Source organism: Castanea sativa, chromosome 1 (assembly GCF_040712315.1).
Source record: "Castanea sativa cultivar Marrone di Chiusa Pesio chromosome 1, ASM4071231v1".
Taxonomy (NCBI): Eukaryota; Viridiplantae; Streptophyta; class Magnoliopsida; order Fagales; family Fagaceae; genus Castanea; species Castanea sativa.
In genome coordinates this window covers 19,046,697-19,065,115 of record NC_134013.1, presented here as the reverse complement: position 1 = coordinate 19,065,115, position 18,419 = coordinate 19,046,697, and the positions used below count along the sequence as shown (strand labels likewise).

Below are 18,419 nucleotides of genomic sequence, written 5' to 3'. Positions count from 1 at the left end.
GATTTTCCGATTATCCATATAGCTAACTCAAATTTTCAGGAAGATTTGTATCCACACATGTCTAGTTGTTCTGATAAGGTAATAGCATGCGACATCAATGCTCCCTTGACCCATAATGATGCGCATGAGTACACTAAAAATGCACGTGACCTTGAAGGAAGCCAACCATGTTTGAGAACCTAGAAACGTTCAGCACGTATGAATCAAAATTTAGAACAAGCCATGCATGCACAAACCTTGGGCAAACATCCGATTAAGGCCATGGAGGTTGATGAGACAGAGCAGGCAAGTAAGAAGATACAAATTTCTAATGGAGATCACAATTTATTGGTGGAGGCTGCTGTGCAGCCTTGCCAATCCCAATGAGTTGTTTCACATGGAACTGTTGTGGGTTTGGGAACCTATGTACAATTTGGGAGCTTGGAGATTTAATCCAGGCAAAAGATCCATCTGTCGTGTTCTTAGCCAAGACATAGGCAAACAAAGTAATGCTAAAAGAAATTAAATGAAACTTGAGTTTTGACAATATGCACTTTGTGGAAAGATTAAATAAAGGAGGGGGTTCGGCTTCCTTATGGAAGAACACTATTGATTTGCATGTTGAAACGACATCTAAAAACCATATTGAGGCTATTGTTAATAAAGGGAAAGAAGGAGCTTGGAGGTTTATGGGATTTTATGGTGAACCCGTGACACATAAAAGAATAGAGGCTTGGAATCTCCTCCGAGAGCTTAATTCTAGTATGACACTTCCTTGGCTTTGTTTGGGTGACTTTAATGAAATTACTAGACAATCGGAAAAATTGGATGGGAGTGTTAGAAGTCAAGCACAGATGCAACTCTTCAAAGATGTCATTAATGAGTGTGGTTTTATAGATCTTGGCTTTACGGGATCTCAATTTACTTGGAAAAATCACTTTAATGATGGTTATTCGGTTTGGGAACGATTGGATCGAGGTATGGCTAATAGGGAATGGATGCTTAGATTTGCTAGAACCATCGTCCACCACTTACCATCCGTCTCTTTGGATCATTGTCCACTATGGGTAGTGCCAAGGGATTTGATTCTATCGAGTGCAGCCAAGCCCTTCCGGTTTGAAGAAATGTGGCTGGCAGAGAAAGGGTGTACTGACACTATTCAAGCAGTTTGGGCCGTGCAAGATTCAGCTGATCCGGGTATTAGAGTTATAAAGAAGATTGAGAGATGTGGGGTTGAATTGAAGAAGTGGAGTATGAAGAGCTTTGGCAGTATAAGGAGAGAGCAGGAACTTAAGAAAAAAGAAATTGTGAAAGCTGAAAAGGAAGCCATGAGGTCTGGGCAGAATTATCGAGTTAAGGAATTAATGCTTGAACTAAATATTCTAATGGATAAGGAGGTTAGGATGTGGCTGCAAAGATCCAAAGTTCAATGGGCTAAATATGGTGATGGGAATTCAAAATATTTCCATGCAAGAGCCACCCAAAGACTTCGACGAAACACCATCCATTTTCTGAAGAAAGCTGATGGTACATGGTGTCAAAGCCACGATGAAGTAGCCGAAACTATTGTGTCCTATTACCAAGAGTTATTTCATTCGGCCAACCCCACTAATTTAGAAAGCACTACTCAGTACATTAATCCCATTATAAATGAGGAGATGAATGCAAAATTGGTGGCTGATTTTGAAGCTTCAGAAGTGTGTGAAGCAATTAAACAAATGGCCCCCCTAAAAGCTCCTGGCCCAGATGGTATGCCCCTATCTTTTATCAAAATTATTGGGATTTATTAGGTGCGGATGTTACCTCTTCTATACTTCACTTTTTAAACTCTGCATCTTTGCTTGCTAACCTTAATCATACTTGTAAGGACACAATTCGAGCCCGAACCCACAGTCAGAAGGGGATGGGCCTGAAAGGCCTTTTTACAATAAAATTTGTAGAAAGTGGGCTTGAAATCTGGGTTTTAATGATGTTTTGATAACAAAAATGATGGGCTTTGATCACAATGGTACACATAAGGAACTGTTTATATGAGTATGAAAAAAATCTTCTCCTCGGACATAAGCCGAGGATGACTTATATTACTTCTTCCCAGAATAGGTTACAATTATGAATAGTGAGGTCTACAGTGTTTTTTCTCTCCCTTTTTTACCTCCCCCTTTGCTGAAGGTCCCTTCTTTCTTTTATACTACATTCTTCTTTTCCTCTTCATCTTTCACGTCAAGGTTAGATTGCTGGTTTAGATACTTGTCCCATCCACCTCCCCTAAAGTTTTTGAAGATAGGAGCAAAGTTAAACTTTGATGTTCAGGTCTCACTTCCCCATTAATGCGGCCAGAATAGCAGTTGCAGAGCATTCAATGCGGGGGTGGTGGTAACAGCTTTATTTTAGATATTCCACCGCCCATCTTCTTATCCTCCACATTTACCGTATCTACCCTTATCTGTAGGATTTTCGAGAACATAGCCTGTGGATGTTAACCAACACTTCTCCTACCTCGGCTTCACATAGCCGAGGACATAATCTTCCTTGGACTAACTTCTTGGACACATTTATTCAAACATTATCTCTTATTTATTTAGTATTGCCTTATGAGTTAACATTCGTACACCCTCGGATCATTTAGTGTCCTTGGACTAGGCTTCTAGCCCGAAGAATACTCTTGGGCCACCCCACATATATTCCTGGGCCCAATGACCCTACAATAGCCACTCGAGATTCTTATTTTGTTACCTCGGGAGGAAAAGAGGATCTCGACATCTGTCACCGTTAGCTTGTATACACCATACACCTTTGCTGACAAGGATGATGACTTTTGAATTGCCCCTAGCACATTCCTGACGTATCGGCATGCGAAGCGTCCTCAAATTAAATTCTGACGTCTTTCTGTCCCCCACGCCTAACGATGTGATGCGCATCCAACGGTTGAGGATGACATAGAGACATAGGCGGGAAGTTTCATGCCTTAATGATTTCCACTGGTATAAAAACCAACAATTCAAACTATTTTACACATTACAACACCCATTCAACGTATCTGCCAATTTTTTGTAATCTACACGCGCCCTCACACTTACCAAGAACTAGGCCGAGGTGAATCTGTCGTGCTTAAAGTAAGTTTCCCAGACTCCATCTTTCATTATTTATCTTTTTCTCTCTCTGGTGTTTACTTTTCCTCGGCTCATATAATTTCTTAGTTCTTCCCTCATACCCACACCTTGCTCCCAAACATAGGCAGATTTGCATCGCTAGTAGATTCAAACGAAAAAATAAAACAATTTAAGGTTAGGTACAGAATTCCACCAGCGGTATCTGTTAAATACTGTTCGGAAGGGGAGTGGTATGAACAAAGGGAAACGAGAGAGGTAGTAATCCCGATGATAGCATTCATAGAAGGAGGGATGAAAATCCCAATAAGGACCGTTACCAGGGATTATCTTAGGGCATTTAGATTAGCTCCTACCCAATGCGCCCCAAACATGTTTAGGATTCTAGGTTCCATAGATGCCCTAAATAAAAAGATGAACCTAGGACTCACCCATCATAATGTGAACTGGGTTTATAATCTTCACTACTTAAAGAAACAAGGTGGATATTATCTAAAATGTAGACATCTAGAGGTTAGGTTAATCCAATGCCTCCCTGAATTCAACAAGGGTCTGAAAAATGACTTCCTACTTATATCAGGGAATTGGCATGACGGCATTCCCTGTCCGACAAGGGAAGGGAAACCAGGTGAAGTTTTGGATCCGATTGAACTATTCATAACCATTCTTTTTAAACCTAGGTTTATATAAAATGTTTACTTATTTTAATATTGTTTTTCTTCTCAACGATTTTGCAGACCTATACGCAGCGGATCGCCATTCTCATCTTGTTGATTTCGCAAGATTAGACAGGATACTGCAGGCTGAAGTATTTGTGCACGCTGTTTGTTGGATGCGCATCACGTCGCTAGGCGTGGGGGACAGAAAGACGTCATAATTTAATTTGAGGACGCTTCGCATGCCGATACGTCAGGAATGTGCTAGGGGCAGTTCAAAAGTCATCATCTCTGTCAGCAAAGATGTATGGTGTACACAAGCTAACGATGACAAATCCCAAGATCCTCCTTTCCTCCCGAGGTAACAAAATGAGAATCTCGAGGGGCTATTGTAGGGTCATTGGGCCCAGGAATATATGTGGGGTGGCCCAAGAGTATTCTTCGGGCTAGAAGCCCAGTCCGAGGACACTGAATGGTCCGAGGGTGTATGAATGTTAACTCATAAGACAATACTAAATAAAGAAGAGATAATGTCTGAATAAGTGTGTCCAAGAAGTTAGTCCGAGGAAGATTATGTCCTCGGCTATGTGAAGCCGAGGTAGGAGAAGGGTTCGTTAACATCCACAGGCTATGTTCTCGAAAATCCTACAGATAAGGGTAGATATGGTAAACGTGGAAGATAAGAAGATAGGCGGTGAAATATCTGAAATAAAGCTATTACCACCGCCCCTGCATTGAATGCTCTGCAACTGTTATTCTGGCCGCATTAATGGGGAAGTGAGACCTGAACATCAAAGTTTAACTTTGCTCCTATCTCCAAAGACTTCAAAGGAGGTGGATGAGACAAGTATCTAAACCAACAATCTAACCCTAACATGGAAGATGAAGAGGAAAGGAAGAATGGAGTATAAAAGAAAGAAGGGACCTTCAGCAAAGGAGAGGTAAAAAAGGGAGAGAAAAAACACTGTAGACCTCACTATCCATAATTGTAACCTATCTTGGGAAGAAGTAATATAAGTCATCCTCGGCTTATGTCCAAGGAGAAGATTTCTTTCATACTTATATAAACAGTTCCTTATGTGTACCATTGTGATCAAAACCCATCATTTTTGTTATCAAAACATCATTAAAACCCAAATTTCAAGCCCACTTTCTACAAATTTTATTGTAAAAAGGCCTTTCAGGCCCATCCCCTTCTGACTGTGGGTTCGAGCTCGAATTGTGTCCTTACAATACTTTTATTACCCTCATTCCTAAGGTTAAAAATCCGAAATTTGTGTTTGAATTTCGGCCTATTAGCCTGTGCAATGTACTAGTATAAAATTTTTTCAAAGTTTTAGCAAATAGGCTCAAAGAAATCCCACCAAATATTATTATTGAAAATCAAAGTGATTTTACAAAGAGTCGTCTTATATCAGATAATATTTTGGTGGCTTTTGAGTCATTACATAGTATGCAGAGGCACGTAGGGAAAGATGATTATATGGCCATATAGCTAGACATGAGTAAAGCTTACGATAAGGTGGAGTGGGTTTATTTAGAAGTAGTGATGAGGAAAATGGGGTTTGCTGAAAGATGGGTCCAATTGATGATGATTTGCATTACTACTGTGTCTTATTCCATTATGATAAATGGGGAACCAAAAGGCATGGTGGTTCCAACCCGCAGTATCAGACAAGGTGACCTACTGTCACCCTTCCTCTTTTTCCTGTGTACTAAAGGTTTGAATGGTCTGATAGCCCAAGCTGCTAGCTGTGGAGACATTAAGGGATTTGCTTTATGTAGAAATAGCCCGAGACTAACACATCTCATTTTTGCAAATGATAGTCTCCTTTTCTGCAAGGCCACAGAACAGGAATGCAAAAATATTTTGGATATCCTAGATGTGTATGGAAGTTGTTCTGGCCAACAAATAAACAGGAATAAAACTACCATCTTCTTCAGTAAACACACCTCAGAGGAAAAAAGGGAGCATATCAAACAAGCTTTGGGGGTCCCAGAGATTAAACAGTATGAGAAGTATCTTGGATTACCATCCTTTGTATGGAGGAGGAAGGAAGCCAACTTTGACTTTATCAAGGAGAAGGTTTGGAGGAAATTGCAGGGTGGAAGGAAAAATTGTTATCTCAGGCTGGAAGGGAGATCTTGATTAAAGTAATCGTACAAGCAATTCCCACCTACATTATGAGTTGCTTCAAACTCCCATTAGGGCTTTGCCACGATTTGGAAAGTCTAATTCAAAAATTTTGGTGAGGTCAACGAGGAGATCGGAGTAAAATATATTGGTTAAAATGGGAGACTCTCATCCAATCTAAGAATGATGGTGGTATGGGCTTTAAAGATTTGGCTCTCTTCAACGATGCTCTGTTAGCTAAACAAGCTTGGCGTCTTCTACACAATGAAGAATCACTTCCTCACAAAGTCTTTAAAAGCAAAATTTTCCCGATGTGCTCATTTATGGAGGCCCCAGATAACTCTAGTGGTTCATATGCTTGGAGTAGTTTACTCAAGGGCAGGGAGGTATTGTGGAGAAGGGCCCACTGGAGAGTGGGCAACGGAGAGTCCATTAAGATATGGGACTACCCTTGGCTGCCTAGCCTAGAGCACCCAAGAATTTTATCTCCAGTCATTGAGGGTCTTCATGAAGCTAAAGTGGATTGTCTCATCAATCCATTAAGTAGGAGCTGGGATAGAAACGTTGTAGCTGGTTTCTTTGCTCCTTTGGAAGCTGAGTTGATATTGAAAATTCCACTTAGTCCCACCAATGTCGAGGATAAACTTATTTGGCCCCATGTATCTAATGGAGCATATACTGTGAAGTTCGGATATCATTTTCTTTTTCAAGAAAAAGCAGGTCCTTGGCCATCTCTACAATCTCAAGCTGCAACCTCATATGTTTGGCGTAGGATTTGGGGACTCTCGGTGCCGAACAAAGTCAAAAACTTCCTCTGGAGGGCATGTAAGGAAGCTCTACCGGTGAAGAAGAATCTGGTCCGCAAGAAAATCATTGCTAAAGACGTGTGTTGCAACTACAACTTGAAGGCCAAGGATGGTTACCATGCTTTGTGGGACTATCCTGAACTCTCAGCCATATAAGAAGCTGACACGTTGTGGTTGTTTTGCAGGTCTAAGAAGTTCTCTACTTTCTACGAGCTTGCACACTTCGTGTTGGAGAATGGCAGTAGTCCAGATTTGTTCGCGGTAATTACATGGACGATATGGTCTCGTCGCAATCAACTTCGAAGTAGTAGCAAGCCTTATCCGTTAGCCTAAGTTCTGTCTTCAGCCAAACAAATGTTCCAGGAAATTACACAGGTGCAACCAGTGGCTCAGGTACAGATGTCTCCGCCCCAAAGACCAAAACCCAAGTGGAAGCCCCCTCCTCCATCACTCCTTAAGATCAATTTCAATGGGGCAGTGTTTGATGATACAGATGAGGCAGGGGTGGGAGTGGTTGTCCGTGACTCTCAAGGGATGGTGGTTGCTTTCTTGGCGGAGAAAATCAGGCTCCCATCCTCATCAGATGAAGTCGAAGCTCTAGCAGCAGTGTGAGCTATCACCTTAGCTATGGAACTCAACCTACCCTCTTTCATTGTCGAGGGAGATTCAGAGGTGGCCTTCTCTGCCTTAAGAAAGGAAGAAGAGTCTTTCTCATCTTTTGGTCTTTTAATTTCTTCTATTAAGCACTATCTACCCTTTTGCAATTGTATTTCCTTTTCTCACACCCGCAGGTCGGGTAACTCAATTGCTCATTTTTTAGCAAAATATGCGAGACTTATTGATAGTTTTTCTGTGTGGATGGAAGATGTCTCACCACAAGTCACTGATGTACTTTTAGCCGATTTTGGCTGATTTCAATTTTCAATATAGAAGTTGGTTTCTCAAAAAAAAAAGCATGTCAAAAGTTTGTATATTTGAAATTATATTAATTTTAGTTATTATCACATTTACTAATAAATAATTATTACAAAATTGACAACCCTTTTAAAGAATAATTATTTTATATTTTAAATAATAGCTATTCATAAAAAATTACTTTTCCATGTAATAAAAATATAACAAAATTACAAAATAATTTTTTTTTATTTAAGAAACCATAAGAATAAACATTACATTACCATTATAGCATATCTCCAATAGATTCTTCAAAGCCATGTTCCTCTCCATTTTGAAGAGCAAGTCCACAAAAATCATAGTCTTATTGTTGCTCTCCAAATGAATTTTTAAAACTAAAATATTCAACCTCTCTTTTTGTTTATGCACCTTAACTCCTCTCCCTCCCTCTCTCTCTCTCTCTCTCAAACTTTTCTCATAACAAAACAGTAACCTTCCTTTTTTTTTTTGACTTGGGCTTAAGGCAAAAAAAAAAAAAAACAAAGAAAGAGGGAGATGGGGGGAAGGCCGTTAGAGTGGAGGGGATAATTTTGATCTAGGTAGTGGAGTTGTGTGGAGAAGCTGTGGAACGACGATCTCGGAGGGTGGATGAGCACAACAACAGAAGGCAAGGACGATAGTGGCAATGGAAGCATGTTGTCGATTAATTTTTTCCTCTCTCTCTCTCTCTCGTTTGTGTGGGACTATGGGTAGAGTTTGGTTTGGGAAGAAATCGGGTCTGTGGGGAGATATTAGAAAGAAAAACATATTAAAGATTAAATATTAAAAAATTAATGCAGTCATAATATTTAAAATGTGATATAGAGAAAAGATAGAAAGTTGGTTGAAAAATGCATTGGAAAAGTAGATAGATAAGAATGTTGGATTTTTAAATAATGTGAAAATTTGGCTACATTGTTGGAGATGCTCTTATAATTTACCAAACACACCTTAGAATTTTTTAGAGTAGTGAAAACACATGTTCTCACCCCTTCATGCCCCATATCTCTTATGTCCTACAATATAGTTACACATTGCCACAGATTAATTAGACACTACTACAAGTAATTAGGCTCTCAATTTCCTTTGAAGTGATTAACAAAATCTAATTTTTGCAAACCCCTCTTTCTTGCTTGAATCTTAACCTCCCTCACAACTAGGAACTTAATATTTTTCTTACTATCACAATACTGCAACTAATAGTCTAATAGTGCCGACAAAAATTCTTAGGCCTTTTCTAGACTTCGCCACCTCCCCCAATGTACTCATCTATCTATTTGTGCCTGCCACAATAATCAATGTTTGCCAATCTTCCATCGCTTTGCCTTTCCTGTTTCCATTATTATGGCCATTATATCGGTTCTCCCTTTGAATTTTATTCTTTGTAGATACCAACCAAAGACTAAAACATTAACAAAATGAGATTGTAACTCATATTTATATATGGAAACATTCAATAGTGATAATAATAAGGCGGTCATGTTACTTCAAAATGGTATTCACTTCTATTTGATAAAGTAAACGTAAAGTTAGATATTTGATAAGCTGTCGAGATGTTATTGAAGACGAGGGAGAGGTTAGATGTAAATCTTATGGCCATGACTTTCTGGTTTATCTGGTCTATAGAAGAAACTCGGTAAGAGTGGGGGAGCAGTTCATTGAGGTACAGCAGATTCGAAAGAGAGCAGTGGCTTACCTCCAGGATTTTCAGCAGGTGCAATGTAGCCAGGGTCATCGAAATCTGTCGAGCGAAAGAGCTGTTCGGTGGATCCCTCCTATATATCCACTATATAAAGTTAACTTTGATGGGCCACTTTCAAAAAGCTAGGTGCTGCTGGGTTGGGTGCAGTTGTACGTGACCATACAGGCAGTGTTCTTGGAGCCTTGGCAGAAAGAATCCAGCTGCCATCTTCTCCAGCAGTGGTTGAAGCATTGGCATGTAGGAGGGCTCTATATTTTGTGAAGGAATTAAAGCATATTTGAAGTTTCTGTTGAGGGCGACTCTCAGGTCATTAGCAAGGCTATCCTAGCGAGAGACATGGCCAATCCGGAGTATGGACATGAGATAAATGATATTTTGATTGTAGCTAATGATTTTTGATGTTGTAATTTTACTCCTGTAAAACGCATAGGCAATTTAATTGCCCATTTTCTTGCCAAGAAATCTGTTTCTGGCAATGAGTTACAGGTTTGAATTGAGTCATCTCCTGGCAATATAGCTCCCTTAGTAACTCGAGACTTTTGTAATCTTTTTGAGTTATTATGAAATAATACTTGGCCTTCGGCTCTGGATTCTCAAAAAAAAAAAAAGATATTTGATAAGGACTTAATTATATCCTTGACAGTTAGTTAATAGAGAAGTAATTTCTTAAGTCACTCTTACTTTGATGGGCAAGTAGAGATAAATTGAACAAATAATTTAGTTCTCCCTCTATACCTATAAAAATATCTTTTGTTTTTCTCATCATAGTGATTATAAAGTATATAGTAAAGAGAGTCAAGAGAGAAAAACGACACCTATAGATAATTATGTGTAAATTGAGAAAATTGAAGCAAGGATTCAAGGTAAGTCTCATAGTTATTTAATCATGTTTGACGTACATGTGAAATTCATCATAGTTTTAGATCTCTTGAAATTGACATAGTTGTTAATGATTTAACAACATAAATAAAATTTCCACTAACCAAAAATATGATAATCTAATTTCATAGTTAGACTAAAATACATTTTTGGTCCTTATATTTTGGAGCAATTTTTGTTTTGGCCCTTTTTGTTTTCAAAATTTCATTTTGGCCTTTCATGTTTTATTTAGTTTTCTATTTGGCCCTTTATGTCTGACTTCATTTTCATTTTTGGCCTTTACATTTCAAAATTTTCATTTTGCTCTTCATGTATAATTCAATTTTATGTTTAACCATCTATATTTGATTCAATAATTAGTTTGATCCTACATGAAAAACGATAATTTTGAAACATAAAGGTCAATATGAAAACAGGATCAAACAATGCAATGGGTCAATATGAAAACAAGTTAAACATAAAGGGCAAAATGAAAATGTTGAATTGTAAAGGACAAAAATTAAAACAATCTCAAACTTTAAAAGAAAATTGTATTTTATCATCTACATTGCTCTTTATTGTCGCTCATCATGTCAAAGCATTAATTGATTTTTGGTGTAAGTGAAGATTGAACTCTAGTATCTTATTCGATAATAATAAATTTTACTACTTAAGCTAACTCAAACTCACTTTAATCAATAATATAATTTTAGTTATAATAAAATCTTAAATTTATGGACATTTAGATAATTGAATTTTTCATATTATCTTCACAATTAATAAGATAAATAAAATTTGAGTAATGTTACAAACACAAATTATTTTACAACATTGTTACAAATTATTGATGTAACAAATTTTTAATAGTTCTAATATAGACCTACCACTAACATCACACTTTTGCTTAATAATAATTATTTAGATAAAACTAAATCTATATTAAGCTGGTCATAAAAATGTTGTGAAAAGTTTGTATATATAGTATTACTCATATTTTTTTATAGAATTTCAACCTATACTATAATATTCGCCTCTAATAATTAGATTTTTTATCACCACCTTAAGATACTAATCAATTTTTAGTGTATGGAAGATTGATCCCAAATATCACACTCAACCATAAAATTTTAAATTGCTTTAGAATTTTGTTTATACAATGGGACCCATGTGGGAGATAACATGTAAAATACCACGTGTAAGCACAAGCTCCACTGAAGTACCTACGGGATTCTGGAGTCCACGGTTCACATTCAACTAACTAGCAAGGTCCTTGATTGATTACGTTGTGCAACTCCGAACTCCGGAGCCAAAACAAACAGACAAAAAATGGCTTCCATGCCTTTCTCTGCTTCTCTTCATGCTTGCTTGCAACCCAAGATGATTCCAACTTCTCCAAGATGGACTTCAATTGCCTTATCGATCCCATCCATCAAAACCTCATTTCGGTCCTCCAAATCAGCCATTTCTCAACATGGGTTCTCCTTGCAATCCTCAACTTTTCCTGGGTTTCTTCTCAATTCTCGTTCTTTCTCAGTCAACGCCAGAGCCGCTACAGAGAAGACTATCTATGATTTCAATGTCAAAGTAAGTGTTTTGAGGAACAGTAAAGAACTCATTTCTTGTTTGTTCCCTTTCACTTTTTTCTTTCTTTGTAGTTTTAAAATTATGGTTATTGTTTGAATTTTGACTCTTCTTTGATGTTTTTGAGTTCTGGCTTATGGGTATTGGGTGTCGAATGAATTACAAACATTTGAGAGTATTTATGCCATGTAATTGAATGTGTGTGTATATATAGGAGTTTCAAGGATTTAATTAGATGTGACAAAAGGAAAATATCTAAATGTTTGAATTGGTGCGCTTGGACAAGTAAGGAAGAAATAGCCCAACTTTTATCTGGCTCGCTATGAAACGAAAGTCTAGTAGTTGGTGTGTGTGTGTGTGTTTTTTAGGCAAAAAAGTCTAGTTGTTTTGGATGGGTGTATATGTGAATTGGTATCAATGACTTGAAGTGAATTCAATTGTCATTACATTGCTAATTTCTTTATTGATTTAAAAATGAATATGTACATGTGGTTTCTAATGTTGTTTGTTTAGAAAGAAAAATAGTGTTGTGAACTTTAGCTTGGACTTACAATTATAAGATTCGTAGGCTGCTCTATCTCTCTCCCATGGGGTCTGGTTATATCTTCAAAAAAAATTAGGACAATTGAATTTCAGGAAGAACGTGTAAAATAGTATATCGTGCTTATGCATGGAGGTTGTTGATGCAGGATATCGATGGGAAGGATGTTTCTCTTAGCAAGTTTAAGGGAAAGGTTCTCTTGATTGTCAATGTTGCTTCAAAATGGTATGCACGCCTAATTGATGATTTGCAGCTTTAAAATTCTTTTGTTTAAACTATTGAAAATCCCTGTCTCGATGTTAGTCATTTCAATTTGTGATATAACTGGATTTTTTTTTAATCACAGTGGTTTGACGACTGCAAATTACTCAGAACTGTCTCATATATATGAGAAGTACAAAACTCAAGGTATCCAGTGGCAATTGGAGATAGTTCCCCGATGTGTTTATAATTATTGTAAAGATCTTTAAAAAATTGGTACTTACACCCAATTGAACCATAATTGATGTGTCTGGCTGTTTATGTTTAACTTTTCAGAAAATGTCTTTCTGAGTATGTATCCAAAGATGCCCATAAATTTTAAGTTTCTTCTTTTTTCTCCATATTCGTAATCAAATTGAAGATGGAGGAAACTCTTAAGTTTCAAGTATAAACAGGACAACATTGATAAATTCTCCTAGTATTTGTAGGCATTTATTTTTATTAATCCTTAACATCCAGGTCATATTTTAGTGTAACAAAATCAAGCAAGTTTTCAGTGGCTGTCAATTATGTTTACCTTTAATGTTCATGGATGTGGAGTCAGTTAAACATGTTGGGTTGTATTTCTATATTGACTTGTCATAAAAATATGCTATCAAGTCATCGTGGCATCAACCCTCCCTGTTCTCTTGCTGCATTTTGGTACATGTACTGTGAGGCATGACCTATATATTCATCATAATATTTCTAATATATATCTCATACACAGCCAACACATGGTCCACAACCACAAGATGATAGCTGTGATAAATTTTATTGGTCCTGCCAATCTATGATATCTTTCGGGTATATCTGATCAATCATTGTTTTATTCAAACTTAGGACAACATAAGTCATTGCGATGTAATGCATATGAGAAGTTCCAGAAGAAAAAAAAAAAGATTTTGTGTTGATTATTGATAAATCCTGTTGATCTTTCTTTGACACACTTGGAAAATTTGTAAGGAAGAAATTGTTTTTCTCATGAATATAGTACTCCTAAATTGTTTTCTCATTGCAGGATTGGAGATTCTAGCTTTCCCTTGCAATCAGTTTGGTGGGCAAGAACCTGGATCAAACCCAGAAATCAAGCAATTTGCTTGTACAAGGTTTAAAGCAGAATTCCCAATTTTTGATAAGGTGTGCCAAATGCATTTTTCTTCTCTATATATATAACATAATGTGCAGAGAGTAGTACTCAAATACCATAATTTGTGCACAACAGGTTGATGTCAATGGGCCAAGTACAGCTCCAATTTACCAGTTCCTGAAGTCGAGTGCTGGAGGGTTTTTAGGTGATCTTATAAAATGGAATTTTGAAAAGTTCTTGGTGGACAAAAATGGTAAAGTTGTTGAAAGATACCAACCAACAACATCACCTTTTCAAATTGAGGTATTGTTTTCCCTTTTTCTTTGCATTCAGTTCAAAAGTTTTGGAAGTTCCTTGTTATTTATATACCGGTTGAAATAACAATGGTGATGAATCTGTTTAGCCTATTTGAAACATACCATGACTCCTAGCTGTTAAAAAACAAGTGTAATTTCTTTGGATATATGGCCAAATGACACACTTTCATAATGCAAGAAGGGAATATAAAATGGCTGATCAGAAAAAAAGAAAAAAGAAAAAAAAAGGAGATATATAAAATGCAAAATTTTCAAACTAGGTCATGTTTGGAAGTTAAAATGAGAGCTACCATCTTTTTCTAGATCACCTGCTTATTGACACTTAGGGCTTTGACAAAGAGGGTTACTAAATTTAAGAACATAACATGTTTCGATTGCATCTAATGGTTTCCCAAATTTACTGGCCCAGGAAATTTTATTAGTATTCTAGTATATATTAAGGTTTTATATCCCTAATATGATGGTGGGTGTTTACATTTGCTCTTCACTGCAATCCATTCAAAATATAAGATCATTGATGACATTTCACTCCTCCAAGTTGACTTTTAGTAAATGGATGAACCTTTTGGGATCTTGTATGAATTGTTGACTTCTGTTAGAATTGTTGTTTACCAGGTATAAGTTTGGAAGTATTAATAACCTTCAATCCAAAGGACCAAAAGTACACATTATTCAGAACTTTATAATTTATGTAGTCAACCAAGACTGAGATTTAAGCCACTACAAAACTCTCTAGTTAGTTTACATTTAATAAGGCCATTACTCGCCATTGATTTAATATCTTCTTTTTGTTGGGGGGGGGGGGGGGGGGAGTTTGTTTTGATGCTAAAGGTAGTTAATTCACTCACATATCAAAGCAGCATCCTTAGGTAGAATCAGTTCTGAAATTGAAACCTTTTGTTCTTTTGTGACATATCAATGATACTATGTGAGAGTTTAAGATGCAAAGGCCAATGAATCATTGGTATTATGTGATGGCATATGTACATAAAGGTTTTTTGTGTTTCTGAGATTAATTGGCACGGAAACTTCAGATCAATTGTTTAGTTTTTGCTAATGAGCGTGTATCTTGTCATATGTAAAAAGCACTGGAAGGAATTGTTGTATGCTTCTCTGATTCATTGCATAAATTATTTCAGAAGGATATCCAAAGGCTCCTTGCGGCATGAACATAGATTTGCAAAGGCATGAATGCATTATCTGCTGAATCAAGGGCAAAAGAATGTATGGGAATTTGTAGATATCTGGATTAGTCGTTCATCTCATAATTGTATTTTCTCTGAGTTATTGGTGATATATATATATACACACACACTTACAATTTACTAATTTTCCTTTCCTTTCCCGTCCCCTAATTTTCTACTGTGTTATTAGTAAAAATTGCTTTAATTTAAATCTACTGCAAGTGACTCTCTTGGGGTGTGTATTAACTTGCCTTATTTGTGAGGCTGAAAAGTGAAATTAAAAGTTGAATAAACCTTAGTACAGTTTCATAGATGTAGTACGTTATGAACGAATAATAAACTAACAACGAGCATTTGTCTCTTAGTTTCTTTGTTGCGTTGTCCCTTTTATCTTGAAGGTGTTTGTCTCTTAGTTTCTTTGTCGCGTTGTCCCTTTTATCTTGAAGGTGTTTAGTCCTCCAGAGGCAACACGTTTGTCTCTTGAGCTTATGGGTTCTTTCTTCGTGGTTTTATTGGGAAATAGTAGTTTTTCATTTTTTCTTTCATGGAAAACTTAACAAAAAACTAGAGCAACCTTTCTCTCAACAAAAGAGAAGGTGTAGGCTTCACCCTTAGAAATCAATTTCGTTCTTCTGAGTTTATTATAGCTGCCAAGTTCTTGACGAAACATGTCTTAAACATGGATGCGGTGGCTAGAGCTTTTAGGCAGCATTGGCGATCAACCGGTGGCTTTAAAATTTGTAGTCTTGAGGGCCACATTGCTTTGTTTGTTTTCAGTAATCCTGTTGATGTGAATCAGATTCTCCAAAGTGAACCATTGTGTTTTGACAAGCACCTGGTGGTTATGAAGAAGTATGACAATGATGGCTTGGTACATGATATCCTTTTACTCAAGCCACATTTGGGGTTCAAGTTCACGACATCTCGATTAGGTTTATGACCAAGACTGTTGCTGAAAGTATTTGTGATACTGTTGGGCTAGTTTGTCAATCCACAGGAAGTGCTGATAAGGAGGAAGGTAGTTTTATGCAGGCAGGGATGGCAATTTTTCCCCACCCCGCTTGACCCGCCCCTCCCTGCTTCGCTCCGTGCGAGTTTTTCTTGCCCCGCAAAGGTGATGGGGTGGGGATGGAACGAGATTTTAGACCCGCACCATGGGGCGGGATGGGTTTACACTTTTTAGACCCGCCCCGCCTTGACCCACCCCGTTTTAATAAGGATTAAATTGTAATTTTTTCATACTCTAAAATCCTACTATTTAAACAAAAATATCATCAGCTTATTTTATTCTACCTAACGTGGTTCTACCTCTCTTTTCTCTCAAGCAAAGTTGAAAATAATGTACCAATTTTAACTCTCTTTTTTTGTCTTTTCATTCATGATTCATGTCTTTCTCAACTTACTTTTTATCATTAACATAATATGAGATTTTTGTTGTGACATTGTCTTGTTAAACATTTAGATAATATTATTTAGTTTTTGCTAAAAATTAGTTTGATTTGATAGAATAAATTTATTTATAATTTCAAGTATATTTTTATTTTTATTTTTTAATATTGAAACATATTATTTTATTTGAAAAAATTGTAATAGTTATAGGGAAAATTAACAAGAAATAAAGTTTTACGGTGTAAGGTAGGGCTTCGCAAGGCCTTAAGGAACGGGGATGGGGTAAGAAATTTTCCCTGTCATGCGGGGCGGGGCGGGAATGGGGCAAGAAAAATCTATATGGGGCGGGGGCGAAGATCTCATCCTTCGGCCCCGCCCCGACCCATTGCCATCCCTATGTGCAGGGTTATTCTGGATGTTTTCCTGCCTTTATGTCGAGGTCGTGTGGTGACTTTGGAGAATGGGAACAAGGTTTGGGTTAGTCTCAAGTATGAACGATTGCCTAATATCTGTTATTGGTGTAGTTAGGATTGTGTGCTATAGATTCAAAGCAAAGGTACCCTGTCTCCTGACCAGAGACAATATGGTCAAAGTTTACATGTGTCCCTATATAGATCCTATAACAAACCTATGGTTTTTGTCCCTAGTTATAACGATAAAATTGACAGTTTTTAAAGAGGAAGACGACCAAGAAAGGTGGTGGCTCAACCGTGAGAGCAGAGGATGTTAACCACACTCCCCCGGAGGTGAATCATCCAAATATGGCAATGGATACTCATGATGGAGTCACTAATGAGGAAGATTATCTTTTCCAGTCAGTCTCATGCCAGGTACTAACCCAATAGTTGGCTGGGATCAAGTTTCCTCCAAGTCCACTCCTCAAACTTAGTCTTTCCTTAAGGGAGGCCTAATCCCAGCTTATGCTCCTGTGTCTAAAGGACATATGTTGTTGGGAAGTCCACGATTTTTTAATCAAATTTTGGAGCAAAAAATTCAGGCCAGTTTGAAGGTGGTGATCCTTTTTTGGCTAATTTGCAAGAAATTGATCATGATCTTTGGAATTTCGATAATCCAGTGGGCAAGAATCCATGTGGTGATAATGTGGTGGTAGAAAAAACATCCCTTCAATCACTTGATATTCATCCTAATTATGGTGTTGAGTTCTTGTGGATCATCAAGGCAAGTGTGGTCAATAATTTGTCATGTGATAAGGTGCAGCAAATCAAGGGACCTACTAAAGATCTGGGCCTATTAGATGGAACCCTGGCCTATTTTAAGTTGCTAGCTAGGCCTAAGCTAGTGACTCCCACCATTACTCAGTTAAGCCCTTATGTTACTAAGCCTAGAGATCCTCTCCAAGATATTTTGAACTATCTATAGCCATCGAGTGAGGTAAAGCCCAAAGTGTTCCACACTTGGGAGCTTAATCTCATCAAACCTATCCATTCGCCCTTGAACATATACATTTTGGTCTTTGCTGCCACTAAGTAATTCAATAAGTGGGTGGAAGAAATTCCACTCAAGAAAGCAATGAAAGTGGCTAAAGGCAACTCCACTAAGCGGCATATCAGTCGTTGTTTTGGCATCTCGTAGAAGATCATAAACATCAACAATATATCTCACTCATACCAATTTTCGGAGGCAAGTATTATGAAACATTAAGAAGCCTACGAACTATCTTATTATCCAAGCATGGTGAGACCCTTACATGCGAATGTGCAATGCCTTCAATAAGGTAGGGAAAACCAATGCTTTCTCCCAATGGAAAACCTTGTGAAGCGGCAAGAAAACCTATAATTTATTCTTATGGCAATACCTTTGCATGAGAGTGAAAATACTCTCAATAAGTTAAGGAAAGCCAATTACATACTCTCATAATGGTAAGCCTTATCAAATGGTTAG

At 37.4% G+C, this 18,419-nt stretch overlaps 2 protein-coding genes across 2 annotated transcripts; both read left to right on the top strand.

Moving 5' to 3' along the window:
• The first annotated feature begins 527 nt into the window (after positions 1–527).
• LOC142621937 (uncharacterized) lies at positions 528–3,963 on the top strand. The gene is made up of 2 exons (XM_075795322.1): positions 528–1,728; positions 3,824–3,963. The coding sequence occupies exons 1-2, from the start codon at positions 528–530 to the stop codon at positions 3,961–3,963; spliced, it is 1,341 nt and encodes a 446-aa protein (XP_075651437.1).
• A 7,425-nt stretch (positions 3,964–11,388) lies between these two features.
• On the top strand, positions 11,389–15,343 carry LOC142612293 (phospholipid hydroperoxide glutathione peroxidase 1, chloroplastic-like). Its single transcript, XM_075784406.1, has 6 exons — positions 11,389–11,759; positions 12,446–12,522; positions 12,644–12,705; positions 13,559–13,677; positions 13,763–13,930; positions 15,084–15,343. Exons 1-6 carry the CDS (start codon positions 11,502–11,504, stop codon positions 15,111–15,113), a joined length of 714 nt encoding a protein of 237 aa, XP_075640521.1. The 5' UTR covers positions 11,389–11,501; the 3' UTR covers positions 15,114–15,343.
• The last annotated feature ends 3,076 nt before the right edge of the window (positions 15,344–18,419 follow it).

Excerpts from the sequence above, each read along its gene's own strand:
- LOC142621937 (XM_075795322.1), top strand. The coding sequence starts at position 528 with ATGCACTTTGTGGAAAGATTAAATAAAGGAGGGGGTTCGGCTTCCTTA. Across the intron at positions 1,729-3,823 it reads AAAAGCTCCTGGCCCAGATG|ACCTATACGCAGCGGATCGC; the intron begins GTATGCCCCTAT and ends ACGATTTTGCAG.
- LOC142612293 (XM_075784406.1), top strand. The coding sequence starts at position 11,502 with ATGGCTTCCATGCCTTTCTCTGCTTCTCTTCATGCTTGCTTGCAACCC. Across the intron at positions 11,760-12,445 it reads TCTATGATTTCAATGTCAAA|GATATCGATGGGAAGGATGT; the intron begins GTAAGTGTTTTG and ends TTGTTGATGCAG. Across the intron at positions 13,678-13,762 it reads AATTCCCAATTTTTGATAAG|GTTGATGTCAATGGGCCAAG; the intron begins GTGTGCCAAATG and ends TGTGCACAACAG.